The sequence below is a fragment of the Phyllopteryx taeniolatus genome, chromosome 14 (assembly GCF_024500385.1).
Source record: "Phyllopteryx taeniolatus isolate TA_2022b chromosome 14, UOR_Ptae_1.2, whole genome shotgun sequence".
NCBI classification, from domain to species: domain Eukaryota; kingdom Metazoa; phylum Chordata; class Actinopteri; order Syngnathiformes; family Syngnathidae; genus Phyllopteryx; species Phyllopteryx taeniolatus.
In genome coordinates, this window is record NC_084515.1 from 3,392,797 (window position 1) to 3,419,001 (window position 26,205).

The 26,205-nt window shown below is 43.7% G+C and overlaps 1 protein-coding gene across 3 annotated transcripts; it reads left to right on the top strand.

Annotated features, from left to right (window-relative positions):
* The first annotated feature begins 2,301 nt into the window (after positions 1-2,301).
* cpdp (CPD photolyase) lies at positions 2,302-25,855 on the top strand. Of its 3 annotated transcripts, none has more exons than XM_061798041.1 (10): positions 2,315-2,761; positions 2,867-3,159; positions 3,259-3,407; positions 5,932-6,114; positions 6,281-6,439; positions 8,880-9,078; positions 11,070-11,222; positions 11,859-11,980; positions 17,652-17,811; positions 17,894-25,855. In XM_061798041.1, exons 1-10 carry the CDS (start codon positions 2,739-2,741, stop codon positions 18,040-18,042), a joined length of 1,590 nt encoding a protein of 529 aa, XP_061654025.1. In that variant the 5' UTR covers positions 2,315-2,738; the 3' UTR covers positions 18,043-25,855. The 3 variants fall into 3 exon arrangements, with proteins under 3 accessions (XP_061654027.1, XP_061654025.1, XP_061654026.1); XM_061798042.1 differs by having other exon boundaries at positions 2,666-2,792; XM_061798043.1 differs by lacking the exon at positions 11,070-11,222 and having other exon boundaries at positions 2,302-2,761.
* Positions 25,856-26,205: the final 350 nt, after the last annotated feature.

Genomic DNA, 26,205 nt, shown 5'->3' on the forward strand with positions numbered 1-26,205 from the left:
AAGGCCTTGTGTGTGCGGTCTTTGTGGTTGCCGCGTCCCATTCAGCTAATTTTCGATAGCTGGTTGGACATATAACTAGCTGGCGTGACAGATTAGCTAGCTAGCTAGCTAGATAAATAGATTCTTAGATAACACATATAGGCTTGACGTATTAAAATTGTGGTCAACCCAATTAAGTACAGGAGTACCGGTACACAAACAATCAGCAGCATTCAGGAGGGATTCAAATAAATTTGAATCTAATCTAAACAGGAATAAAAAAAATTAAAAACTGCTGTTTCGAGTCTGGACGTCAGTATTTGGTAGACGACAAGAACTAACAAAAACAAATTCACTGAGGCTAATATTTAAGGACATTTCTTCCCACTGTTCCACAATGGTCACAATAGTCTCCTATGTTAGGAGCCGAAAGCTGTTAAATGTGACCCAAAACGCAAATAGCGGCATCCAAACATCAGTGGTGGCGTATGTACTCACAATCTGCACCAAATTAGAATTATAAATACTTGTGTAAAAAGAACACTCTCATAAAAGTAGAAGTACTGATTCAGGTGCTTTACTTATGTAAAAGTAATGAAGTACAAACTCTGAAATGTACATAAGTGCAAATGTTCTTTTTATGTCGATTGTTTTGAAAACTTCTCTCCACACGGAAATATTGTCTTACATACAGTGGGGCAAGAAAGTATTTAGTCAGCCACCAATTGTGAGAAGCAAGATATTCCCTATCAAGGCCTTTTGTAAGAGAATGTTTTAATCTTGTCACCTATTAGAATTATTCATGGTGAAGGTTGTGTCTTGTGCCAGCTTTTTTTTTTTTTTTTTAATATAAGAGTATGTGCTGTATTAACTACAGTGGGGCAAAAAAAGAATTTAGTCAGCCACCAATTGTGCAAGTTCTTCCACTTAAAAAGATGAGCGAGGCCTGTAATTTTCATCATAGGTATACCTCACCTATGAGAGACAAAATGAGGGGAAGGAGAAAAAAATAAAAATAAAATCACATCTTATTTTTAAATAATTTAATATTAGCACACTATGGTGGAAAATAAGTATTTAGTCATTAACAAAAGTTAATCTCAATACTTTGTTATATACCCTTGGCAATGAAAATGTTTTCTGTAAGTCTTCACAAGGTTTTCACACACTGTTGTTGGTATTTTGTCCCATTCCGCCATGCAGATCTCCTCTAAAGCAGTGATGTTTTGGGGCTGTCGCTGGGCAACACAGACTTTCACTTCCCCCCAAATATTTTCTATGGGGTTGAGATCTGGAGAATGGCTAGGCCTCTCCAGGACCTTCAAATGCTTCTTACGAAGCCACTCCTTCGTTGCCCGGGCGGTGTGTTTGGGATCATTGTCATGCTGAAATACCCAGCCACGTTTCATCTTCAATGCCCTTGCTGATGGAAGGACGTTTACACTCAAAATCTCACGATATATGGCCCCATTGATTTCCTTTACGCGGATCAGTCTTCCTGGTCCCTTTGCAGGAAAAGAGCCCCAAAGCATGATGTTTCCACCCCCATGCTTCACAGTAGGTATGGTGTTCTTTGGATGCAACTCAGCATTCTTTCTCTTCCAAACACAACAAGTAAGATTTTTTACCAAAAAGTTCTATTTTGGTTTTATCTGACCATATGACATTCTCCCAATCCTTTTCTGGCGCATCCAAATGCTCTCTACCAAACTTCAGACGGGCCTGGACATGTTCACTGCTTCAGCAGGGGGACATGTCTGGCACTGCAGGATTTGAGTCCTTGGTGGTGTAGTGTGTTACTGATGTTATTGTTGTTGGTGGTGGTCCCAGCTCTCTGCAGGTCATTCATTAGGTCCCCCCATGTGGTTCTGGGATTTTTGCTCACCGATCTTGTGATCATTTTGACCCCACGGGGTGAGATCTTGCGTGGAGCCCCAGCTCAAGGTAGATTATCAGTGGTTTTATGTCTTCCATTTTCTAATAATAATCCTCGCCTGGTGCAAGTATCCAATTTTGTTTGTGGTGTCCTTTTCATTCATTCAGCTCATTCTTGTAGGCGACAACATTAAAACATTCTCTTACAAAAGGCCTTGATAGGGAATATCTTGCTTCTGCTTATGTGTTGCGTCAAGGACGGTAATGGTCCCTGGTCCACAAGATCTCAATCAATCAACTTGACTTGACTTCTTTCGATTTATGTCTTTTTTATGTCAAGTCATCATCCGCGGAAGTTGACAAAAGTATTTTGTAAAAGGACTACAAAATATATCTTTTTTCAACTGAAGGGAGTAAAGGTAAAAAGTTGTCAAAAATATAAATGCTCAAGTGGAGACACCTGAAAAAAATGTATTGAAGTACAGTAAATTTATTCGTACTTCATCACTTCTCACCACTGCACAAGATGTTTTCTGTTGCTGTGACTAAGTGTACAGCTAAAGGAGGGAGGAAGTCATGGTTGTAGTTCATAAAAGACTCTTTATTTCAAATTAACAACCATGAGTGGACACAGTCGCACTGTACTTTTGTACGCCGGTCTTCTCTCGTTGAGGTTGAAGCCGAGGAGTCGAGGCAAGCCAAATCGAACGCGCCCCACTGTTGCAAAACAATGACGTCATCACTTTCGTCACGCACTTGTGTAAACTCAAACCAGCTCACGCGGCATCATCGTGTACAGTGGACATTACAGCTAGCGCAGTGTATTTATTTCATTTAATTCTAATTCATTCTCGACTTCTTTTGTGACTTCCTTTTCACCGTGTATGAGGCATTGTGTCACGAGGAAGTAAGTTGAAACACGAGTGAACAGTCATTGAGTGAGTTCGTGGCATTGTCTTACATTGGTTTTCAACAGTATTCATTTTTCCTCATTGACCTTCTTATTTCACAGGTCATTTTTCTCCTTCCTGACCCAATCATTTGCTACCATGTCTGACAAAAAGCGCAAAGCAACCTCTGCTGCTGCTCAGCCCAGTGCCAAGCAGCAGAAGTTGGCTTCCACCAAGGAGGGCAAGAAGGAGAAGGCAACAGGCTGGCTGCAAGACCTTGTTAAACAACACAGGTCCAACAATAAGGACATGAAAGTCAACAAGAAACGTGTTCGATTGATATCAGACGCGCAACAGACAAAGCAGGACTCGGAAGGGGTCCTCTACTGGATGCTGAGGGACCAGAGAGTACAAGGTGAACACATGATATCATGCAATGAGGAAAAAACAACAACAACAGTCAGCTCTTCCTTATGGTCATTGTTATAACATGATGAGACCTGTTTTTCTCTAGATAACTGGGCATTGATCCACGCCCAACGCCTTGCCTCGAAGAAGAACCTGCCTCTTCACGTCTGCTTCTGCTTGTTTGCCCCCAAATCCGAGCTGTCCACCCTGCGACATTACAGCTTCATGCTGAAAGGTCTGGAAGAAGTTGAAAAGGTACACTAATGTATTCTGTGTTTAGGATTCAACTGTAACCTGCATGGCTGGTTTTGTTCTTTTTCTGATTTTGGAAAACATGTTGCTGCAGCACAGCACGAGAGGACATTTTGTATCACGAATATGGCCCAAGTCATCCCGATTATTGTTATTATCGCAATATCACACATAAAAAAGAAATGTAAATACAAAATTCACAGATTTACACAGCCAAAAATGCAGCACGTTTTGTTTTGAATACAAAAATTAGCACTAGGGCTGCAACTAACACTTATTTTAATAATAAATTAATCTGTTGATTATAGTTTCATATTTAATAGATGAATTGGATAAAAAAAAAACATTATTTAATTTCCATCTCTTTAGTCAAAAATCAGGACATTATTTCACATTTCATTTGCGAGTGCAGACGTTTCACTAACATAAATGGATTGTGATTCAGTTACTGGTTTGGTCATCCGTCCATTTACCGTACCGCTTATCCTCACTAGGGTCGTGGGCGTGCTAGAGCCTTTCCCAGCTGACTCTGGGCGAGAGGTGGGGTACACCCTGTACTGGTCTCTTACATATTACTGCAGCTAAATGAGTTGTGACCACCAGAAAATCTCCATGTATATCTGTATATCTGTATTATGATGCCCCCAGATGGCCAAGGTGTGCACAACAGAAGGAGCAGCACAATATCCATTGAATTTAAGCAAAACATGTTTAATTCTTTACATTCTGTTTATGTCATTATTGTATGTTCTTATGAAGTACAAAATCCATCCATCCATTTTCTGTACCGCTTTATCCTCACTAGGGTCGCAGGCGTGCTGGAGCCTATCCCAGCTATCTTTGGGCGAGAGGCGGGGTACACCCTGAACTGGTCGCCAGCCAATCGCAGGGCACATAGAAACAAACAACCATTCGCACTCACATTCACACCTTAAGGGCCACTAGAGTCTTCAATTAACCTACTATGCATGTTTTTGGGATGTGGGAGGAAACCAGAGTACCGTCGTAGAACCCAGGTCCTCAGAACTGTGAGACAGATGTGCTAACCAGTCGCCCACCGTGCTGCCCATATTGATCATTGTTTTCCAAACTAAAAGCAGATGGTTGCAAATGTCTTATTTTCATTAAATACAAAAGATAATCAGTCTGCTTTTATGGAGGACTGCAGAAATCGGAGATCATTTACTGTTGAGAGGCTGAATAATTGTAGGTGAAAAAAATGTCTCTAAACAGTTAATCAATATCAAAATAATTGTCAGTTAACTTGATAATCAATTCATTGTTGCACCTCTAATTAGAACCTCAGCGACTCAACGTATGTATATTGTGCTCTTTAGTGATTGCAAACAACCGAGGTAAATTTTCATATTTGTAAGATCGCAAAAATTTGACTTAAGATGTTGATGTCAGTGTTATTTTTGATAGTGGTGGGACTCCACTAAAATACTAATCTATGTGGAAGGTTTGTAGTTAATCTCATGTTAATCAAATATTTGACACTATAAAAAACAACTAAACAACTAAATTAAATAAGAAATGTTTATTTTCCATCTTGAAAAAAGGGGCCCCCACAAAAACGTTTTGGCACTGTTATTGAAAGTTGCACTTCATCCATGCCCAAAACGACACTGGCACAGAATCTCCCTACCCCATCGAAAATAATATTTAGAAAATTAACAAGTGAAATGGTTTTGTAACTTAAACGGAGGTCCCCTGCGATATTTATGTTATCTTATCTAAAGTAAGGTGCATGCATGAAGGGGGTTGAAATTCCAAAGTTTTAAATTGAAAATTAGCATTAGCAATGGGACTGTTCAACCAATCAGATTTAAAATTTGTCCTTCTGTCCTATACTTCTATAATTGGCACATGGTAGCAGTAGTATTAAGAGGTGGATTAAGGCATTTATGTCTGTTGGATTTATCTTACCCAACATTATAAAAAATAGACACAAAAGGAATGAAGACACTGGTTTCTTTTTCTCATGAGGAGGGCGTATGGGAGATTGTTCAGATCACAGCCTCTCAACACGCTCTAAACAATCCCCCCCCCCCCCCCCCCCCCCCGCTCCTGCATTTATTTGAAATAGGAGGGATTTACAAATCATAATGTTCTAAGCAATAAGACACAACACATAATATTTGATAATAAGAGGGTTTTTCCCAGACATAGTATTCTAAACAATAAGACACGACACATAATATTTGATAATAAGAGGGGTTTTCCCAGACATAGTATTCTAAGCAATAAGACACAACACAAAATATTGGACCAACACTTGTCCCGACCCGACCACATCCGATCACGTCCTTGGTCCAGGCGCCCTTCCATCGGATGATGCTGAGTCATCTTTTCGAAGGCGAGACATCTAAAATCGTCCATAATACTAATGCAAGCTAAGCAAATAAATGATAACTTCTACAATTTATCTAACAATGTCCTTGCCAAAAGCCTAGGCAGAGAGTGCCCAGGTACCAACTGCCCAGCCCGCCCCTGGTTAAAACATTCTGTTCTTGTCATCCAACAGGAATGCAAATCTTTAGATATCCAGTTCCATTTACTGACCGGCTCTGCAGGCAAAGTGCTGCCTGGCTTTGTATCCAACCGTGGCTTTGGAGCGGTTGTGACGGACTTCTCGCCCCTCAGGGAGCCTCTGAAGTGGTTGGACGATGTGAAAAAGAGTCTTCCAGATGATGTACCACTCATTCAGGTAACTGAAAAAGCTTGGAGATAATTGGATTCTGTAATTCCCTGAATGCCTTCGCAGTGAAAACCATGTTTGGTTTATTTCTGTTTGGTTTATCTGTTGTTTACCATAAGTCACTATTACTTCATAAACTGTCTTTATAATTTGGGACCTGATTTTTGTTCTACAGGTTGATGCCCACAATATTGTTCCATGCTGGGTCGCATCTCCCAAACTTGAATATGCTGCCAGGACAATGCGGGGAAAACTTACAAAACTTTTACCAGAGTTCCTCACTGATTTTCCCGTGGTTGAGAAGCACCCCTACACAGCGACCAAAAAAGCCAATGTACGTTATGAGAAAGCAATGACTCCTCATCCCTGCTTGAATAAAGTATTTATTTTTATTTTTTTTGTTAAGAACTAAAGGGGTATTATTACAGAAATTAAGTTTTTTTTCAGGAAACAAAAGGCATTTTTTTCAACGATATGAAAATGTTTCTTAATACAGCCTTATGAGACTGTAGGCTGGTCCCAAGCCTGGATAAATGCAGAGAGTTACGTCAGGAAGGGCATCCGGCTTAAAACTTTGCCAAACATCCAAAGATTCCATACCGAATTGGTCGTGGCCCGTCTGCCACCAGCGCTGTTAACCTACAGGGCGCCAGTGGAAATTCAGCTACTGCGGGTCAAAGATGAAGGAAAGGTGAAAAGCAGGTTACTAGGCAGAAATAAAAGAGAAAAGTACAGAGCCTAGAACTGAATTTGGGGACTATGAAAGGAAAAGCTCGGGACTTTGTTGACATGATGATATGTGTCCAGGAGAGCAGGTGGCGAGGCAGTAAGGCTAGAGGTTTAGGGGGAGGGTTCAAATTATTTTACCATGGTGTACATGGGAAGAGAAATGGAGTAGGGGTCATTTTAAAGGAAGAGTTAGCTAAGAATGTCTTGGAGGTGAAAAGAGTATCAGATCGAGTGATGAGGCTGAAACTTGAAATTGAGGGTGTTATGTATAATATAATTAGTGGCTATGCCCCACAGGTAGGATGTGACCTAGAGGTGAAAGAGAAATTCTGGAAGGAGCTAAACGAAGTAGTTCTGAGTATCCCAGACAGAGAGAGAGTCGTGATTGGTGCAGATTGTAAATGGACATGTTGGTGAAGGAAATAGGGGTGATGAAGAAGTGATGGGAAAGCTTGGTATGTTGCAATAGTACAGGACATGTACGAGGGCCGCAGAAGAGCTGTGAGGTGTGCTTATACGTAGGTGTGACAGAGGAGTTTAACGTGGAGATGGGACTGTATCAGGGATCAGCCCTGAGCCCCTTCCTGTTAGCAGTGGTGATGGATAGGCTGACAGATGAGGTTAAACTGGAATCCCAGTGGACCATGATGTTTACAGATGACATTGTGAGGACTGTAAGACTCAATTTATGTGCATGAATGAGAGGGATGGAGGGGGAGGAGTGAGGCTAAAGGGGGAAGAGATAGCGAGGGTGGAGGACTTTCAATACTTGGGGTCAACAGTCCAGAGCAATGGTGAGTGTGGTAAGGAAGAGAAGATACGGGTCCGAGCAGGCTGGAACGGGTGGAGAAAGGTGTCAGGTGTGTTATGTGACAAAAGAGTCTCTGCTAGGATGAAGGGTAAAGTTTATAAAACAGTAGTGAGGCCTGCCATGATGTACAGATTAGAGACAGTGGCACTGAAGAGACAACAGAATGCAGAGCTGGAGGTAGCAGAAATGAAGATGTTGAGGTTCTCTCTAGGAGGGACCAGGTTGGATAGGATTAGAAATGAGCTCAACAGAGGAACAGCCAAGGTTTGATGTTTTTGGAGACAAAGTTAGAAAGGGCAGACTTCGATGGTTTGGACCTGTCCTGAAGAGAGAGTGAGTACATTGGTGATGATGAGGATGAAGCTGCCAGGCAAGAGAGCTCAAAGAAGACCAAAGAGAAGGTTGATGGATGTCGTGAGGGAAGACATGAGGGCAGTTGGTGTTAGAGATGAGGATACAGTTTTACATGGAAAAGGATGACATGCTTTGTCCCTAATGGGACAAGCTGAAAGGAAAAGAAGAAATTACTCTTTTTCCCTCAATAATCTTTGACCTTAGCATCATAATTAAACAATTAAAACATAACTTTCTTGTAAAACTTTGACTTTAATAATATATTACGACTGTCTTGGAAAAATGCAATTTAATTCTCGTAAGATTATAACCGAACAAAATCCGTCTTTACTGCCGTAAAGATTACGATTTATTTTGTCTTTAAAGAAATATTAGATGAAAATAAAGATTACTGCAATAACATCACAGTTGCTTTCTTCCAAGTTTATTGTAACATTCGGAATTTTTTTCCTTTGTTGAAATTTGACTTTGATATATATCATGATATTATCTTGGAAAAATGACTTTTTCCCCTCAAATCTGAATTTATTATAACATTGACTTTCTTCCCTTGTTAAAGTATGACCAAAGTATTATAGTATTATAAGTATTATCATAATATTACAACTTGACCCTGCGAAAAGATTTCATTCTCGTAAGATTACGACTTTTTACCCCGACAAAATGCGTCTTTGTTCTTGTAAAAATTGAGTTTTTTTATTTCTTAAAAAAAAAATCGGACTTTATTGTCATAACATAACTTTTTTTCCCTCTAAACAATATGAATTTATCATAACAAATGACTTTCTTCCCTTTTTAAACACTATTACAACTCTACAAGAATTATCACTCAAGCAGTGGATTGTCATTTACTGTAAATGTTTTTTGTTTGTTTTTCCAGCCAGTAGAATGGGCCAAAACCTTGGCCTCCCTGCAGGTTGACCGAACCGTGGATGAGCCAGAGTGGGCCCAGCCAGGCACCATGTCAGGAATGGCCATGTTGGAATCCTTCATCGACGTTCGCCTAAAACTGTTTGGCACTCAACGTAATGACCCCAATGCCGCTGCGCTCAGCCAACTCTCCCCTTGGATTCGCTTTGGTTAGTAGAAGAAAGATGATTTGAACACATGCATACACAAGCTTGCATGCGTGGGTCTCTGTGATTTGAATCCTAATCTTACTTGGCCAAGGTCACAGTTCTTAAATAGTTGATTTAGGCACACTGTTATGTCTTGTATGAACACATATATTTTAAAGAAATTCACAGACAGTGGTGCCTTCATTTAAGAGTTATAGTCATTACATGACCACATTTGTAACTCAAAACATACATCTTTCAGTAACTTTGCCTATCAAAATGAATGAAAATGCCTTAAAATACATTCCAGCACCCCCCAGAAAAAAATGTGTAACATTCTTAATACGAAAAACGGCACACGTTACTGTCTTTTTAAATAAAAAAAAAACTACGGTAATAACATAAATTAAACTTAAAGAATTAAATAGTTTATGCATCATGAGTTTATGGTTTAATACATTGTGCAGGTCCTACTGGTTTCTGCGGCTTGGCCACCAGGCGGCAGCATAATAGTTGCATACATGCATTCTTGAAGAACATGGTCACAATTGCTCCAGTATGCTGCAGTAATAGAAGATGTTTTTTTAAGAGGCTAAAGAATATATGCCTGAGTATTGTTGTATTGTGATGATGCAACATTTGCTGTTGCTTTAAAAGTTCTAACTACAATGCTAGTTTCGTTAGTTCGTTGATGGCGTTTTGTATTGTGTGTTAGCATTAAGGTTGCAGACTTTTGCAAGGCTAAATTCTGTTGTGACCTTCGGCTTTTGGTTGGCTAAGTACACAATGTGTAATAATTCTCATTGTTTTATGCGTCGTTCTACACTAAACTTAAACTGGGAATGGTAATAAACAGCTTGAAGCAAGCACACTGAGCATCTTATTTGAAGAGTTGTTCACTATCTGCCAAACTGCTGCTTGTTGTGAAGTTCACTGTTAGCATAGCTAGCTCTTGTAACTCCAATTTTTGCTTGTATCTCATGCCCCAAAAAAATCTTCCAAATGACAGCTCGTATCTAAAAAAACTCATAAGTCAGGACACTTGGGATGGGGACCAAGTCCTTCCATGAATAGCGAAAATCCGCAAGTAATTGACTCACACAAAAAGATTTGTCATTGCCTTTTGATGCCACAAGATGGCAGCAAAGCACCTTTTTTTTCAATTAAACATGGGCTGACTACATGTAGTTCCCCCCTTCATGTTATGGCAGCAAAGCAATACTTTTATTTTAGAAAGGGCTTTGGGCTGAGTAAAAAAACTGCGATTAGGTGAGATTTTCAGCGAATAACAGGTTAAAAAGAACTTTCAGGTAAATTCGTGAGTATGCAGGGGAACACTGTACATGCTGTACATATGATGCAACTGAAGAGTACACTTTTCCACTCCAAGTCTGTTTTTCACCAATTTAAGTGTGGGGAAAAAAAAAAAAAACAGCTGCACTTGGAGGTTTAAGTGCTTCCGAAAGGGGCTCACTCAATAAAAACGCATTCTGTGTAAATGGACCTCTAGTCACGCCGACATTGCAATCGCTCTACGCCACCTCAATCCATAATGCGGCTGTGTAGCAATTTCCCGCGCGATCATGCTGCTGCCTCTTATCCTTGAAGCGCTGGATTGCTTTTGTCACAGTGCTCTTCTATTGATTTCTCCAGAGAGCTGTTGATCTCAGCAGTGTGTCATGAAGAGATGCAAATACTTGTCGCTTGCATCCACGTGGCATAAGCACGGCCCAGTTTTCAGTTCAACACCAAACCCACATTTGTCCGTGATATAGAGAAACCATGGATGTATTTTTATTTAGTTTCATTTTTTTATCCGTACCACTCGCCTGATACCCATTTAAACTTTTTAATTAAACACCGTTAAACTTAGTCAAACATGCTTTTTCAACTATAGTGGACCCCCACATATTTACTACCGCACTTAATCGCAGATTTAGTAGGGGGTTCACTGTATTGTGCTCTTGTAACTCCTTCCTGATATTGTGAAAATTCGTGACTGATCCCATCAGGATGCCTGTCCGCCCAGCGTGTGGCACTGCAAGTCCAGCACGGAGAGAAGAACGCCAGTCAATCGGTGGCGCCCTTCATCGAAGAGCTGGTAGTGCGCAGAGAGCTAACGGACAACTTCTGCTTTTACAACGACAAATATGACAGTGTGGAAGGTCTGTTAAGATCTTAAATGTTTCGTTTCTAATTATGCACTGTGAAGATTAACTTTGCAAGTGTGTTTTGCTTTTTTTATTTTTTATTTCACCAATGAAGGGTACCGTTTGATGACAAAGCGTGAAAGTGTAATGGTAACTATAGCATCATATAATACATCCGGGCTGCTCAGTTCAATATGAGCAATGCAATAAATGTTTTTTATACTCCATCATGTCACTAACGTAGCTGATGGCCAATGTTAACAATGCAAATCACTAGAGGAGCATAACAAATGGCACAAAACTTTTCTAATCAACAATTTAGACTGTCGATGTTCTTAACCGAGCCATGCCAAAGAATAAATACAATTGTTAATGATTCCAAATTGTAATATGAATCATACATTGTTAAAAAAGTACAATTGTTACGTTTTTTTTTTACATATATTAAAAAGTCAACATTCTATGACATATGACTGACTAATACATTTGTTATTTGAGAAAGTTCTTCATTGTTAAGTGTGCCCAATTTGTCTTCATTCAAAGTGGTGACTCACAAAATAGATGAATCCTCCATTGTCAGTCCATCAAGTCATTAACATTGAGTGCATCTGAAATGACAACTTTTTTTCCCTTTGTGCCATACATTTCCAGGCGCTTACGAATGGGCTCAAAAGAGCTTGAAAGATCACGCCAAGGACAAGAGGCCTTATCTGTACACCCGAGAGCAACTGGAGAAAGCCAATACGCATGACAAGCTGTGGAATGCGGCTCAGGTATAACGTTTTTCCTAAATTAAAAGGGGAATATAATGGAAAGGCGCAGCATGGTAAGTGTTAGGAAAAATCTGGAAAGTTTTCAGGGCACTTCACTTTTTCCACATTTTTTATGTTACAGCCTTATTCTATAATTGATTGAATTCATTTTTTCCCCCTCAAAATTCTACTCACACACCCCACTGGTGCACTCACGAATTACGGCACCAAAAATCTTCCTGTCTGTGGGGAAAGCCGACATCTCCCTGAGTCATGACGCCGTGAAATTTAACCAATCAAGAAGCGACCTGACTGAAGAACAAGAAAATGGCCATCAATAAAAACATGCATGTCTTACCCCATGTTTTTTTTTTTTTTTTTTTTGTATAAAAGTGGATTCCACAGACGGCAATATGTATTTTCCAAAGCAAGTAGATTTTTGACGACAACGGCATTTGCCAATGCTCCTGCCTCCGGTCCTTCGGAAACACTTGGCAAACATCGGTGGATACCCGGAATTGCCTGCTTGTCTTCGTTTTTGTGAGATTACGTATGATCGCAGAAGATTTCTTCCTCGGAGGTCTTGTTTCTGCACCTTTGGGGGAACAGAATGTTTATTTGTGCGGTGCTCTGTGTTGAAATTATCGGCACACACCACACACAACACAATCACAACTGTTGAATGCCTACTTTTTTTTTTATCTTCATGTGTGCGGTGTGTCACAGATTGAAAAAACTATTTTAAAATTGGAAAAATCCTTATCCTTTTTATTGATCTGGTAACAGGAGCTTTAAAATGACTTGGTTATGCTTACAGGCTCACATGAAAATTTGCACAAAAAAACTTTGAAATTGTCATGATGGGGTCTTGGGTGTAGAATTTTGAGGGGAAAAATGAATTTAATATATTTTGGAAGAAGAGTGTAACTTACTATAAATAAATACAAAATTGGAGTGATGGAAATAATGAAGCTCTATGAATACCTTCCGGATACACAGTAAATTGCCCACAGGTGTGAATGTACATGTGAATGGTTGTTTGTCAATGTATGCCCTGCAATTGGCTGGCGACCAGTCGAGGGTGTACCCCTCTTCTCGCCCAAATCCAGCTGGGATAGACTCCAGCTCACCCGCGACCTTAATGAAGACAAATTGGACGGACGGAAATCATGGAAAACTTTTAATTCCTTATTTACAAATAATCGTGTCTGTGGAGTGCCTGCCAAGCCATGAATTGTGAAATTAAAGTTATTTTTTTGTGAGCCCCTGTCAGAAAATCTGTCTGTAAACAAAACATTTAGATGTTTTTATTTCCTTGCACGTTAGAACCAGACTACACAGAAACACAATATATCAAATCATGTAAAACACAGATTCTGATAATTGGTACATACATGGAACGTTTTCGACTGACGGGTATTTAAAGAAAAGGGTGGTGAGAAGTGTGCTGGAATTCTTGATCGTATTTTGACAAAAGATGGACATTTCATGAAACCACCTGGCAACTGTTTATTTGTGGAAAATTTGCACAAAAAAGTTATGTCCCTTTTTGATTGCCTATATTAACTCATTCTTTGCCGTGGATGTTTATATTTGTCAACTGGAATCCAATCATCCATCCATCCATCCATTCTCTACCGCTTATCCGGGTCGGGTCGCGGGGGCAGTAGCTTCAGCAGGGACGCCCAGACTACCCTCTCCCCAGCCACTTCATCCAGCTCTTCCGGGGGGATCCCGAGGCGTTCCCAGGCCAGCCGAAGGATGTAGTCTCTCCAGCGCGTCCTGGGTCGTCCCCGGGGTCTCCTCCCGGTGGGACATGCCCGGAACACCTCACCAGGGAGGCGTCCGGGAGGCATCCGAATCAGATGCCCCAGCCACCTCATCTGGCTCCTCTCAATGCGGAGGAGTAGCGGCTCTACTCTGAGATCCTCCCGGATGACCGAGCTTCTCACCCTATCTCTAAGGGAGAGCCCGGACACCCTGCGGAGGAAACTCATTTCGGCCGCTTGTATCCGGGATCTTGTTCTTTCGGTCACGACCCACAGCTCATGACCATAGGTGAGGGTAGGAACGAAGATCGACCGGTAAATTGAGAGCTTCGCCTTTCGGCTTAGCTCTTTCTTTACCACAACGGACCGATACAAAGTCCGCATCACTGCAGACGCTGCACCGATCCGCCTGTCGATCTCCCGTTCCATTCTTCCCTCACTCGTGAACAAGACCCCAAGATACTTGAATTCCTCCACTTGGGGCAGGATCTCATCCCCGACCTGGAGATGGCATGCCACCCTTTCCCGACTGAGGACCATGGTCTCAGATTTGGAGGTGCTGATTCTCATCCCAGCCGCTTCACACTCGGCTGCGAACTGCTCCAATGAGAGTTGGAGGTCACGGCTTGATGAAGCCAACAGAACCACATCATCTGCAAAAAGCAGAGATGCAATACTGAGGCCACCAAACCGGACCCCCTCTACGCCTCGGCTGCGCCTAGAAATTCTGTCCATAAAAGTTATGAACAGAATCGGCGACAAAGGGCAGCCTTGGCGGAGTCCAACCCTCACCGGGAACGAGTCCGACTTACTGCCGGATATGCGGACCAAACTCTGACTCCGGTCGTACAGGGACCGAACACCCCGTATCAGGGGGTTCGGTACCCCATACTCCCGAAGCACTCTCCACAGGACTGCCCGAGGGACACGGTCGAACGCCTTCTCCAAGTCCACAAAACACATGTAGACTGGTTGGGCGAACTCCCATGCACCCTCGAGGACCCTGCCGAGGGTGTAGAGCTGGTCCACTGTTCCACGGCCAGGACGAAAACCACACTGCTCCTCCTGAATCTGAGATTCGACTTCCCGACGGACCCTCCTCTCCAGCACCCCTGAATAGACCTTACCAGGGAGGCTGAGCAGTGTGATCCCCCTGTAGTTGGAACACACCCTCCGGTCCCCCTTCTTAAAAAGGGGGACCACCACCCCAGTCTGCCAATCCAGAGGCACTGTCCCCGATGTCCACGCGATGTTGCAGAGGCGTGTCAACCAGGACAGCCCCACAACATCCAGAGCCTTTAGGAACTCCGGGCGAATCTCATCCACCCCCGGGGCCCTGCCACCGAGGAGCTTTTTAACTACCTCGGTGACCTCAAACCCAGAGATAGGAGAGCCCGCCTCAGAGAACCCACACTCTGCTTCCCCATGGGAAGGCGTGTCGGTGGAATTGAGGAGGTCTTCGAAGTATTCTCCCCACCGACTCACAACGTCCCGAGTCGAGGTCAGCAGCGCCCCATCCCCACTATACACAGTGTTGGTGGTGCACTGCTTTCCTCTCCTGAGACGTCGGATGGTGGACCAGAATTTCCTCGAAGCCGTCCGGAAGTCTTTCTCCATGGCCTCACCGAACTCCTCCCATGCCCGGGTTTTTGCTTCAGCGACCACCAGAGCTGCATTCCGCTTGGCCAGCCGGTACCCATCAGCTGCCTCAGAAGTCCCACAGGCCAAAAAGGCCCGATAGGACTCCTTCTTCAGCTTGACGGCATCCCTCACTGTTGGTGTCCACCAACGGGTTCGGGGATTGCCGCCACGACAGGCACCGACCACCTTACGGCCACAGCTCCGGTCGGCCGCCTCAGCAATGGAGGCGCGGAACATGGTCCACTCGGACTCGATGTCCCCCGCCTCCCCCGGAACATGAGCAAAGTTCTGTCGGAGGTGGGAGTTGAAACTCCTTCTGACAGGGGATTCTGCCAGACGTTCCCAGCAGACCCTCACAATACGTTTGGGCCTGCCACGTCGGACCGGCATCTTCCCCCACCATCGGAGCCAACTCACCACCAGGTGGTGATCAGTTGACAGCTCCGCCCCTCTCTTCACCCGAGTGTCCAAGACATGCGGCCGCAAGTCCGATGACACGACCACAAAGTGGATCCTCGAACTGCGACCTAGGGTGTCCTGGTGCCAAGTGCACGTGTGGACACCCTTATGCTTGAACATGGTGTTCGTTATGGACAATCCGTGACGAGCACAGAAGTCCAATAACAGAACACCGCTTGGGTTCTGATCGGGGGGGCCGTTCCTCCCAATCGCGCCCTTCCAGGTCTCACTGTCATTGCCCACGTGAGCATTGAAGTCCCCCAACAGAACAATGGAGTCCCCAGCGGGGGCGCTCTCCAGCACCCCCTCCAAGGACTCCAAAAAGGGTGGGTACTCTGAACTGCTGTTTGGTGCATAGGCACAAACAACAGTCAGGACCCGTCCCCCCACCCGAAGGCGGAGGGAGGCTACCCTCTCGTCCACCGGGGTGAACCCCAACGTACAGGCGCCGAGCCGGGGGGCAATAAGTATACCCACACCTGCTCGGCGCCTCTCACCATGGGCAACTCCAGAGTGGAAGAGAGTCCAACCCCTCTCGAGAGGACTGGTACCAGAGCCCCAGGTGTGTGTGGAGGCGAGTCCGACTATATCGAGTCGGAACTTCTCGACCTCACACACCAGCTCGGGCTCCTTCCCTGCCAGAGAGGTGACATTCCACGTCCCTAGAGCCAGCTTCTGTAGCCGGGGATCGGATCGCCAAGGTTCCCGCCTTCGGCCACCGCCCAGCTCACACTGCACCCGACCCCTATGGCCCCTCCCACAGGTGGTGAGCCCATGGGAAGGGGGACCCACGTTACCCTTTCGGGCTGTGCCCGGCCGGGCCCCATGGGTGCAGGCCCGGCCACCAGGCGCTCGCCTTCGAGCCCCACCACCAGGCCTGGCTCCAGTGGGGGGCCCCGGTGGCCCGCGTCCGGGCAAGGGAAAACGAAGTCCATTGTTTGTCGTCATCATTAGGGGTCTTTGAGCCGTGCTTTGTCTGGTCCCTCACCTAGGACCTGTTTGTCATGGGTGACCCTGCCAGGGGCATAAAGCCCCAGACAACTTAGCTCCTAGGATCACTGGGACACACAAACCCCTCCACCACGACAAGGTGACGGCTCAAGGAGGGGGGAATCCAATCATGTAGTGCCATATATCCATCCATCCATTTTCTGAGCCGCTTCTCCTCACTAGGGTCGCGGGCGTGCTGGAGCCTATCCCAGCTATCATCGGGCAGGAGGCGGGGTACACCCTGAACTGGTTGCCAGCCAATCGCAGGGCACATACAAACAACCAACCATTCGCACTCACATTCACACCTACGGGCAATTTAGAGTCTCCAATTCATGCATGTTTTTGGGATGTGGGAGGAAACCGGAGTGCAAACCCACGCAGGCATGGGGAGAACATGCAAACTCCACACAGGCGGGGCTGGGGATTGAACCCCGCTCCTCAGAACTGTGAGGCAGACGCTCTAACCGTTTCTATGTTGTATATCTTTAAATATGTTTTGCCACAAAAAGCCCTATCTCAGTGTTGTTTTTGTTGTTTCAGAGCATATGGTATAGTAAAGTAAATTCACAGTTGTGCTTGACATGCATTTTTTTTTCACAAAAAAAGGCTGTTTTCTCAGCTTTCGGTCAGAAACCGGTGTTTTTGTTGAAACCAACCCATGTTCTACTGCTAATTACTAAAGAATGGAAAAAGTGAGATACAAACTGTTTTTTTCTGCTGAAAGAAGAGTTTTTTTTTTTTGCTATAGATTACTCTGTGTCCGGTTTGAATTGATGCTTTTATGTTTTAAGTAGTCATGATAGTGATTGTAAATTGCATCCTTTCTTTAGTATCAGATGGTCTCTGAGGGCAAGATGCATGGCTTCCTGAGGATGTATTGGGCTAAAAAGATTCTCGAGTGGACTTCTTCACCAGAGGAGGCGCTCTCCATCGCTCTCTACCTCAACGATCGCTACGAGCTGGATGGCCAGGACCCTAACGGATTTGTGGGTAAGCTGCATCGCTTCCTATTCTTTTGTAAGGTTAAGCCAATCATTGTCCTCTATGATTCAACTTTGGACCTGCCTTTTAGGTTGTATGTGGTCTATTTGTGGCATCCACGACCGAGGATGGGCAGAGAGACCTGTTTTCGGAAAGATCCGTTACATGAACTACAAAGGCTGCCTTCGCAAGTTTGACGTTCCCAAGTTTGAGAAAAAATACTGTCCCAAAGGTCTTTGAGCCCCTTCAAAAGCTCGTAGAAAAGCTGCATGTTCTGCTTCGATTTTTCTCCAATTTACTGAGTTAGAGAGCATTTTGATATGTTGTGAAATGCAGGTGAAAACTGTTGGTGCTGTTGTTTCATACAAATTTTGATTTACTGTAAGTGTCATATCTATATCTACTTTATCCATTTTCTGAGCCGCTTATCCTCACAAGGGTCGCGGGAGCGCCGTAGCCTATCCCAGCTATCATCGGGCAGGAGGCGGGGTACACCCTGAACTGGTTGCCAGCCAATCGCAGGGCACACATAAACAAAGTACCATACGCACTCACATTCACACCTAGGAGCAATTTAGAGACTTCAATTAACCTACCATACATGTTTTTGGGATGTGGGAGGAAACCGGAGTGCCCGGAGAAAACCCACGCAGGCACAGGGAGAACATTCAAACCCCACACAGGCGGGGCTGGGGATTGAACCCCGGTCCTCAGAACTATGAGGCAGACGCTCTAACCAGTCGTCTACCGTGCTGCCTATCTACTTTATGTGGACCATAAAAACTTTGTATTTTGATAGTAATATACAATCCTTAACATTCGTTTCTCAGCAGAAACAAAAAAAATAATTATTATGAGCGCTGAAATGTGGGGTGGTGGCCTAATATTTTTATTTTTTTTTTCCTCGTTTGTTTTCTGTTGGAAGACTAAAAAAGTATTTTTTTAAACTTGATCGTTATTGTTCATTACAGTTTGTCTAAAGTATTTGTGGAGAAATAAAGTAATGAAATAAAAAACACTTTCAACCCAAAATATACTAATCGCAATAAGGATGAATAATTAATTTCAATGACATATGCCCTTTATGCTTTTATTTTCAACCACTGTGAAAATAGCCAAAAGGAAATTTCCACGTCTGCGTTCACGCGTCCATCAATGACTCCAACTTCTACAATGTGTATTTTTACACACTGAGAGTTGCATCACACTTACATAACAAGCTTCAGTGAACACTGATTACATTAAGCCTTAATAAAGACTTCATTAACTACACTAGATGGGGGAGGGCAACTTTTACCTTGAGCAAGCCACACACTATTTCACAAATATGAAACGTCTTTTTTTCAAAAAACAACATTTTAATCGGAAAAAAATGTCCTCTCAGATCATGTTTTGCACTAATTAGCAAAAAGGATTCATGCAGTGTAGGCCTTTGATGCTTTAAGAAGGGATAAAAGTATCAAAGTGGCAATATGAATTTAATATACCTAAAAATAACACCTAACTAGAAACTGCAATTCTCGAGGAAATTGTGCCTGAGCAGTATAGGCAATGTCAGTAATTTGATGAAGCTATCATTCTAGTGCCCATAGCTCGCCAGCCAATTGACATTGAAGCAGTGTTGGAAAATTGATGCCTTGCAAGCAGTGCAGACTGCATTTCAGCGCCAGTTTGAGACGCTTTGTGGCTGTACTCTGGGAATTGAATTTATCGCAACTGGACGGTTGTCTTAAACGACGTTTTGGAGGCATAAACAGTTGAATTTTTCAACATCAACTCAGGCTAGTTCTGTCCTAACTTAGCCATGTTGCATGAACTGATGAAGCCCGGTCGGATGAGACACTTCTAAAGGCCTCTTTATACTCCCGCAGTCGCGCGGCTGACAACGCCTCACGTTGCCGACGAATTGGCCCATGCGGCCCCTCTGCGTACCTTGACGCACACACGCCAAAAATTGTTGCTGCGCATAGAATGGCGCGGAGATCATCTCTCGTGATTGGTACGTTTCAGTCACATGCTGTGATGATGTATTCAGCGTTCCTCCGCCTTCTCGATCGATTTTGCAGCATAATTAAACGTATCATCTGGTCATCCAGGTCCATTTGTTCTAGCAGACTCTATTCCACGGTCGCCATTGTTGTTGCTTTGTTCCTTGTTACGGAAAGGAAAGGAAAAACTGTCATGGTTTGTGTTTTGGTTTGGGTTGTGTTTAGTTTTGTTCCATGTTTTCCTGTGTTCCATGTTTGTCGTGTGCTCATTAGGTTGTTGTGTCCACCTGGTCTCGTCTACTTTGTGTCGACCAATCAGCTCTCTCCAGCCACTTGTGTCTTGTCCAGGTGTTCCTCGTTGTCTCGTCAATTTGTTTGTATTTAGTTCCCTGGTTTCTTTCAGTTCTTGTCGGTTCATTGTCGTTGTCACATGTCTTTGCCATGTCATAGTCGTCAGTTGTCTTTATCATTGTGGTATGTCATTGTCAGGTGTCATTTTCCCTATCTATTCCACGTCTTACTCACAGGTCATAGTGTGTTTCCAGTTTTAGATATTCAAGTGTTTCTTTGTTACTTTGGTTTGATTATCTGTTGTGGGACTTCGTTCAGTTTTGCTTTAGCCAATATCCTTGTTTTCCCTTTTTGAAGATTAAATATTATTATTTTGAGACTCCCGCACTCCTGCCTTGCCTCCCTGCTTCCCTGCAATTGGGTCCACCATGTTCTTGCCTTGCGTTACTCGCCTTCGCCCTAACCACGTACGTGACAAAAACGGCTACCGGAAATGGCCAAAGAAATGCAGAGGAAACTCCACCCTGTGGTGTCCTAGCCAACACCAGCCCTAGCGACACCCCCGACTTGGAGAACTGCAGCACACTTTCAAAACAGCGCGTGTGAGTTGCGCTCGAGTTTAAAGGCAAATTGCGAGCAGGATAGCGGCAGTGACGTCAGCGCGGTCGCCTTCCGCGCGAGTATAAAGAAGCTTAAAGACAACCAGAACAGTCGAGTTGAAATCCATTCAATGCCCTGAGAATGAAATGACCCGGATAATTTAGATGTACAGCCATGTTTCCTGACTAACTACACAGCGGAAGGCCTGCTATTACCACCACTCGTGAAAACACCAAAAGTCTAGAACAGGTGTTCACGCAAAGCCAGGTGAAGTCTATTCGGCGGGATGCACTGGAACTCGGCATCAACAAAAGGTCGATTCAGCAGATGCTTCGGAGAGTGATAAACCTTTACCAGGTACCAACTTCAGGTTGTTGAGCATCATAATTTGCTTGAGGCCTTTTAACAACCAGAAGTTGCCATGGGTGTTTTCATCTGCCGTGGTTTGTCAAGATCAGATCCTCTTTCGAGAAACTTGCCATGGGTAGCGTAAATGGTACTATGCAGTGTGACAGCCATGAATCTTGGTGCTGAACTGCAGTCTGCAATTTTGCAATGCTGCTCCAGTGAGAAATGGTGAGCCATTGGCAAAGGAATGATAAGCTTAGAAAAACTACAAAGTTATGCAGTGAAATGTAGTTTGAGAAGCTTTATGGCCAACAGACTGCTCCATTGTGTAATACAATTTACACGATGGAAGGCCTGCTACCACCACCACTCATAAAAACACAGAACTTCTAGAGCAGGCATTCGCGCAAAACCAGGAAATGTGTACTTGGAGGGCTGCGCTAGAACTCAGCATCAACAAAAGCTCGATTCAGCCGATGCTTCGGAGAGTAATAAAGCTGAAGCGGCATTGGGAAGAAATCCTTTTTTAAGAAAGTGTTCATGCATAGCATAAATTGTATTGCGTGTTAGAGGATTGTGACGGCCATAAATCGTCACAAACCGGCGCTGAACTGCAGTTGGGGACAGAAGAACTTCTGTAATAGGTCAGGCCAGTAGCCTGCAATGTCACTTTGCAAAGAAACATGATGCAGTAGGTGCCACCTGCTGGTTTTGACAAGGCTGTCATGAGCAAATATAACAAGAATGTCATTTAGTCCCGCACAGACTTCCACCAAGGCCAAATGCTTTATAAAAATGAAAAGAAAAGGCATGGAGCTCCGTATTTGTGTTTCTCCCCCATCTGTTAGTTAGCCGGCTACTTCCTGTTTCATGGAGGATGAAGAACAAATGCAGGGTGCCATTATGATTCTTGGTGGGGTTGATTCTCACCCAAATGTATTTGGGGTTGTACTTGCTCAGGCTGCTGGGACTTAATGATGCGTGTATTTGGGATCATTAGTGTACAGTTCAATGGGGATCACTTTATGAAATTGATGGGACAGGTGCGAACACTAGCTTTCCTCCATTTAGTTTACTGGATTGCCTGCCTTCTGTTTTTATTTCTCTCTGGTAATCTTCATGTGTGTCAGTTATTCCAGGACAGGAGGGAATGCACTGTAAATGTAGTTATTCACACTTCACTGTGGTGTCCTTGGATTTGGTAGTATGAAGTAACAAATTACTAATACGTTTTTTACTTAACTACTAATAGTACGAACACTTGGTTCCTGTGCTTAAGTAGATTTTCAACAAAACAAAAAAGGCATGTTACTTTTTTTTCCAACATCAATAGATGACAATATGATGTAAAACATAAATAAATAAATAGGGAGAGGTAAAGTCAACTCACCTCCAAAACTGATTTGTGGCAAACGTGTGTTGTCTTGTGCCAGGTTTAAAATCACAATGCTCAGGTGTTCAACAATTCTATGGCTAACCTGAAATATTACACACAGGTAGGCCTACAATTGTTATCATTATCTAATTCAGCATTTTCTGTCAGTCACTTTACAATGTGAGCAAAGGGAACACATTTTGATAGAGTGTCCACATTTTATTTTTCTCCTTAGTACGAGCAGTAGTGGAATATCCATATTGCATACTGCAGCTCATTCAGAATCCTGCGGCTCGGGTTCTGACTAGAACAAAGAGGTCAGAGCATATTACTCCAATTCTAAAGTCTTTACACTGGCTTCCAATCATCTTTAGAATAGATTTTAAAGTTCTGCTACTGGTCTATAAATCACTAAACGGTTTAAGTCCGGAATACGTGAATGAAATGCTAATGGAATATAAACCCAGTAGAGCTCTGAGATCGACAGACTCATGTCAAACATGGTGAAGCAGCATTTAGCTTTTATGCTGCACACAAAATTCAAGCTGGCGCCTACCCGTATGGACGCCTCGATTACGCGCTCTCTAGTATTGTTTTTGTTTTTGTGTTTTTCGGTCGTCTTTGGAGACATTACATGACTGACTTACACAAGGGGAGACTTGCTAACCATCAAGGAGGCTACTCCGGACTTTCTTTCATCAACCTTTGCAAATACGCTCAGTTTTTTCCCTGAGTTACTTACCGGAGCAGCGACCGCGGTCTTTGGGGCATGGAGACGGAGGCGGCGCCACAGAGGGAAGCGAGCCGGCATCCAAGTGACGCTCCGCAAGAGAGGATACAGATTGGCGTTTCTGTCGATCCACATTGCAAATCTACGCTCCCTACCCAACAAAATGGACGAGCTTTATCTTCTGATAAAGACCAGTAAAGACTTCGGACGTTCAGCCGCCATGTGCTTTACGGAGCCTTGGCTTTGTGAGGCTGTACCCGATGGCGCCCTCATGCTTCGCGGCTTCCACCTTCACCGGGGATACCGCGACATGGAATCATCGGGGAACACAAAAGGCAGCGGGATATGCTTCTATATCAACAAAAAAATGGTGTACGGACGTCACAGAGCTCAGCACACATTGGAGCCCGCATTTAGAGTCGCTGTTTTTGAACTGTAAGCCATTCTACTCGCCTCGTGAGTTCGCATCATTCATTATCGCTAGTGTCTACATTCCGCCTCAAGCTAACACGAACGAATGCTCGCTGAACGAGTAAATGAAATTGAAAAAAAACACCTGGACTCACCCCTCATTATTCTCGGGCACTTTAACAAAGCTAAACTCAACCACAAACTCCCTAAATACAAGCAGCACATTGACTGTCCTACCAGGGAAAATAAAATTTTTGCTGCTATACTACGCTAAATAACGCGCACCGTGCCATACCTCGTGCAGCCCTGGGCTCGTCTGACCACTGGTTAATTCACTTAATACTGACATACAGGCAAGAACTTAAATGCGCGAAGCCTACAGTGAAAACAGTGAAAAAGTGGACCAACGATGCAAAGATAGAACTTCAAAGCTATTTAGACTGCACAGACTGGAGTGTCTTTGAAAATGAATATACGGACACTGTCACATCCTATATTAGTTTCTGTGAAGATGTATGTGTACCAACAAAGTCATTTCGCACATTCAATAACAACAAGCCGTGGTTCACTGCCAAACTTAAGCAACTTCGCCAAGCTAAGGAGGGCGCATAACAGAGCGGGGACAGGGCCCTGTATAATGGCACTAGGAACCAACTGACTGAAGAAATTACCATTACAAAGAGAAACTATGCAGCAAAGTTGGAAAAACAGTTTAGCGCTAACGACTCTAAATCAGTCTGGCATGCATTCCAATCGCTGACCAATTACAAGCGACGATCACCCAAGCTGAGAACAATACTGGACTGGCCAACGACTTGAATACTTTCTACTGCAGATTTATACTTTTCTACTGCAGATTTGAAAAGGACACAGCAGGTCAGTCTGGGGCCACCTCATCCACACGCAGCATCAGCACTGGGGCACCCCATGGTTGTGTCCTCTCTCCGCTGCTCTTCTCTCTCTACACGAATGACTGCACCTCAACGCACCCGGCTGTCAAACTCCTGAACTTTGCAGATGACACCACTGTCATCGGCCTTATCAAAGACGGTTACGAGTCTGTATATCGACAGGAAGTGGAGCGGCCCAGCTGAGGATGTACTTCCTGCGGCTTTTGAGGAAGCACGGCCTGCCACGTGTTCTTCCAACACAGTCTGGTTTGGTGCTGCTACAAAAAAGGACAAACTCCGATTGCAACGGACAATCAAAACTGCTGAAAAGATTGTCGGTACCCCCTACCAACCCTTGAGGACTTGCACGCTGCCAGAACTAAGACAAGACCGTGTACAATCCTCTTGGACCCTCCACATCCTGGTCATCACCTCTTCCAGCTCCTTCCCTCAGGTAGGCACTACCGATCAATGCAAACTAGAACTAGCAGACATTCCAACAGCTTCTTCCCTCTTGCAATCAACTTCTTAAATAGCTAACCTACAATTCCATTGCAACATGCTGCCAATTCTTTTGTCTTGAGTTTGTTGTAACATTTCTGTCGGGCCAATTACACATTACTCGTGCACTCACTGTAGTAGTCTTGCCACGCTGCACTATTTGCGTATCTGTTGTTGACCAATACTGGCCACTCCTGTGCCTGAATAGCATCTGCAACATTTGCACAATCGACTGAGTAGCATCTGCAACATTTGCACAATTGACATTGTCCCAGATTATCGCACTACTAGTCACTTTAAACTCCATACATTTCTTGACGTCTCGGCGCCCTTTGCACAATGGTCATTGCACCAGATTATTGTTCTATTAGTCATTTCAAACTGCTGTAAGTGCTTGATAACTCTGCATCTTTTTGCACAATTGTAAAAAAAATAAAATAAAATAAAATATTTTACCGGCATTACCAGATAACTTGCAACCCTTTATTGCTCAGTGACTGTTTTTCTCAATGTCTTTATGTTCTCTGTCAATTGACTGTCTGTTGTCGTACAAGAGCAGCTCCAACTACCGGAGACAAAGTCCTTGTGTGTTTTTTGGACATACTTGGCAAATAAAGATGATTCTGATTCTGATAAGTTGCCAACAGAAGTAACGTCAGCCCCAAGTGTGCATGTTTTTAAGTTCAGGTTAAAAACTCTTCTTTTTTTCCCATGCTTTTTCAGAGCATTTCCACTTTTAAATGATATTTCTTGTACTGTATGCTGTTTTAATTGTATTTTTATTTATTTATTTTTTCTCTTTGTTTGAAATGTTTAAAAACTGTTTTTTCTTTGTTTTTAAATGCCTTTAATCATGTAAAGCACATTGAGTTACCTTGTGTGTGAAATCCGCGATATAAATAAATTTGCTTTGCTTTGCTATTCTCCCATATGCTCAAGTTAGAAAAGCCGCTCAGCTCCGCACTTTTCCCTCTGTGCCCTTTCTGCCGTTCACTTAAGTCTATCACTTGTGCGTCTTTTAGCCATGTTCGCACTTTGGGTGGAGTAAGCCTAAAATGTGGGCGTTCCCTCTCATATCTGGCCTTGTGCGTATTCTGCCCAAGACTTAAACGCGGCGCGGAATCGCGCCTATCCGTGCAAACTCCATTGACTTTCTAATCACGCTGTGTCAAACGCCCAAAACGCATCCGGTGTGAACGCAGCATTAAGCGGGTTTCCTCTTGCACGCTCCAGAGGCTGTAGTAAGTCTAGTGCCCCGGGAAGCTGAAA

What these genes read in the sequence shown, in the direction of transcription:
- cpdp (XM_061798041.1), top strand. Translation starts at nt 2,739, where the DNA reads ATGAGGCATTGTGTCACGAGGAA. An exon ending in AGCTGTGGAATGCGGCTCAG is followed by an intron (nt 11,981 to 17,651) that starts GTATAACGTTTT and finishes TCCTTTCTTTAG; the next exon opens with TATCAGATGGTCTCTGAGGG. An exon ending in GGACCCTAACGGATTTGTGG is followed by an intron (nt 17,812 to 17,893) that starts GTAAGCTGCATC and finishes CCTGCCTTTTAG; the next exon opens with GTTGTATGTGGTCTATTTGT.